The 2832-nt window shown below is 57.2% G+C and overlaps 2 protein-coding genes across 2 annotated transcripts in view; one reads left to right on the top strand and one right to left on the bottom strand.

Moving 5' to 3' along the window:
• Positions 1-1380, top strand: part of BRF2 (BRF2 RNA polymerase III transcription initiation factor subunit) — a 4556-nt gene extending 3176 nt beyond the window's left edge. Inside the window, exon 4 of the mRNA XM_031064492.1 lies at positions 218-1380. Coding sequence (XP_030920352.1) covers positions 218-874 — 657 coding nt within the window. The 3' untranslated portion in view covers positions 875-1380. The remainder of the gene's footprint in view (positions 1-217) is intronic.
• Positions 1381-2724: 1344 nt separating this feature from the next.
• Positions 2725-2832, bottom strand: part of ADGRA2 (adhesion G protein-coupled receptor A2) — a gene marked incomplete at its 5' end in the record, with an annotated part of 8347 nt that continues 8239 nt past the window's right edge. The window contains 1 exon segment of the mRNA XM_031064491.1: positions 2725-2811. Coding sequence (XP_030920351.1) covers positions 2725-2811 — 87 coding nt within the window.

The raw sequence follows: 2832 nt of genomic DNA, 5'->3' as shown, positions 1-2832 counted from the left end.
GCTGAAACGCGCCTTCAGCCAGCAGGACGGGCTGGAGCAGCAGGACACGGGGCTGGGCATGGGCTCTGTGAGCCCAGAGTGCCAGGGCTCTGTGAGCCAAGGCTCTGTGAGCCAGGAGAGCCAGGGCTCTGTGAGCCAGCAGTGCCAGGGCTCTGTGAGCCAGGGATGCCAGGGCTCTGTGAGCCAAGGCTCTGTGAGCCAGGGCTCTGTGAGCCAGGGATGCCAGGGCTCTGTGAGCCAGGGCTCTGTGAGCCAGCAGTGCCAGGGCTCTGTGAGCCAGGGCTCTGTGAGCCAGCAGTGCCAGGGCTCTGTGAGCCAGGGCTCTGTGAGCCAGGAGTGCCCGGACCAGAATTCTGTGAGCCAGGGCTCCCTGGATGAAGGCTCCTTGGATAAGGACTCTGTGAATAAGGACTCCCCGAGCCAGGGCTGCCCAGGCCAGGGCTCTGTGGACCCAGGCTCCATGGATAAGAACTCTCCAGGCCAGGATTCCCCAAGCCAGGTCTCCATGAGCCAGGTCTGCCTAAACCAGGACTCTGTGAGCCAGGGCTCTGTGGACCCAGGCTCCATGGATCAGAACTCTGTGAATAAGGACTCCCCAGGCCGGGGCTGCCCAGCCCAGAGCCTCCCCAGCTCTCCTGCAGTGCCCCAGCAGCAGGGCTGTCCCTCGGCAGGGCAGCAGCAGCACAGGGGAGCCCTGAGGCCCCTGCTGCCCCCCTGCCTCCTCCCCCCCAGGAAGGGGCTGCGGGCGGCGGCTCCGAGCGCTGTGGCCGCGGCCCTGACGGGCGATGAGCCCATCTCAGACAGCGAGATCGAGCAGTACCTGAGGAGCCCCGAGGAGATCTGTGCCTTCAGGAGGGCCAAGGCCTGGTCCTGAAGGTGCTCCTGGCCCAGAGGGACAATTTGGGGACCAGAAGTGTGAAGCCCACCAGTGACAGAGTGATGGTGCTGCCCTGAGGGAATGAGGTTGTGTCATCCCTAATGTGCTGGGGCTGTTTATGGAGTGACTGCTTCAGGTCATGTTACATTTCTGTTATAAGTAAATAAAAGCACAAAAGGTGCCAGGTTTTCCAGGGCAGCCTCACCTTGGGCTTCTCATTCTTCAGCAGAATGACTTTGTGAGGGTCAAAACACTGCATTTGAACACAAAGTCTGAGAGAAATCACAGTAGATCTTGGCAGATTGGCGTATCTTTAATATATTAAACAAAACATATCTGCTAGAAACATTCTATTCATATAAAAATGCAAAAAGACCCCTTTAAAGACATTTCTTTGGCGTATTTCCCTCCCCTCCCCCCGGATATTGCAGGAAGCTCTGTTGATATGTCATTCGCTTGTAAACACACAAAGTGTAATTAAGAATACAAAGCTTTTTCTCTAATACTGTCACAATGCAGCAAGCAATAGAACCACGGGGCACCAGCCAGGCTGGGGAGGCTGCAGGAGCTGCAGGAAGGGTTTCAACTGTGTTAAATCCCAGGGACAATGAAATATTTAAACATTGAACTGGGCAGAGAAGCCGAGGCAGGCAGGGAGTGGCAGGGTGCCCCAGCCCCGTGGGGTGAGTGGTTCCCAGGTGAGACCAATCCCCACTAAGTGCTTTTTTCCTCCCCTGGCTCGTGGCCCTGCCAGCCCCACGACCCCTCGGAGGTAGCTACGTCATTAAACTCATTTGCAGGCGGGGGAAACTGAGGCAGGGGAGGCTGGAAAGGGCAGGGGAGGCACCAGGCTCCCACCTTCCTCCTCTGCTTTGCTGCAGCCTCTCTGCAGCCTGGCTGTTTTACCTGTGTGCTGGGAAAGAAGGGGAAGTTTGTTTTCCAATGGGAACAAGTGCTTATCCAGGTTCCAGCCCTTTGACCATCTGAGGAAGGTCCCCAATCCCTTGGCATCGTTCTCTTGCATTCCCAGGAATGTTCCCTGCTCCCTAGAACGGTCTCTGCCTTCCTAAGAGCAAACCTAGGTATTTGCTGAGCTTGAAGCCTGGATTAAGGACGCAGAGCTGCTCTGGGCCTCTCCCACATCTTGGTTCTTTGGTGCTTTGGCACAGAGGGTCAGTCCTGGCAGCTGCACAGGTCTGCCAGCCCACCCCACTGCATGGCTTGAGCCTCTGAGGGCCTGGGAGCATTTTCTGGCTGTGGTTTTAGTGTCTGGAGCCTTTTCAGGCCCTTGTTTTAGTGTCTGGCATTAAAGCAGTGCAGACAATCACCTCACCTTGGAGCTGAGGCTCCTCTTACCTTGTGCTTGGCTTTGCAATATGGCTTTGGCACGGCGCAGCCCCCAGGGCTGGCACAGCAGGAACGTTCCAGAGGCAGCAGCTGCTCTCCAGAAGCAGTGTGCTCATCCTGGGGCTGTGTGCCTGCACGTGAAGGGCACTTGGAGTGGTCCCTCGGCGGGAATATTGCAGTCGTGGCACCCGGGACTGGGAGCGGGGCCCTGGCGTCACCTACGGCTCTGTCTATACATATATACATTCAATAATATAGCTTTGAAAAATAGACATTTCCTCTGTAGAATATAAAATAGCATTTCAGGATCAATCTCAAGTGACATGCAGGAGTGATTAAAGCACGGCTGCAATTCCGGCACCGCTGCTGGAAAAGCTCGGAGCCTCCTCGGGGAGATGGGTGGGCCCGGGATCGTGCTGTGCCCCCCGGCTGTGCCGCCCATCCCTGCTAGTGCACGAGGAAAAAGGGAAAACACCGCGGCCGTCGGTCCTTCCCCACCTTCACACGGTGGTTTCGCTCTTCCACAGGCCGGTCTTCATGCCGGCCACGCTGTCGGCGCTGGCCAGGGTGATGTCGTACTTGCTGCCCTTGAGGGCGCCGTTTGTGGT

Source organism: Geospiza fortis, unplaced genomic scaffold (assembly GCF_000277835.1).
Source record: "Geospiza fortis unplaced genomic scaffold, GeoFor_1.0 scaffold371, whole genome shotgun sequence".
Lineage (NCBI taxonomy): Eukaryota > Metazoa > Chordata > Aves > Passeriformes > Thraupidae > Geospiza > Geospiza fortis.
This window is presented reverse-complemented; position numbering and strand designations above follow the sequence as displayed.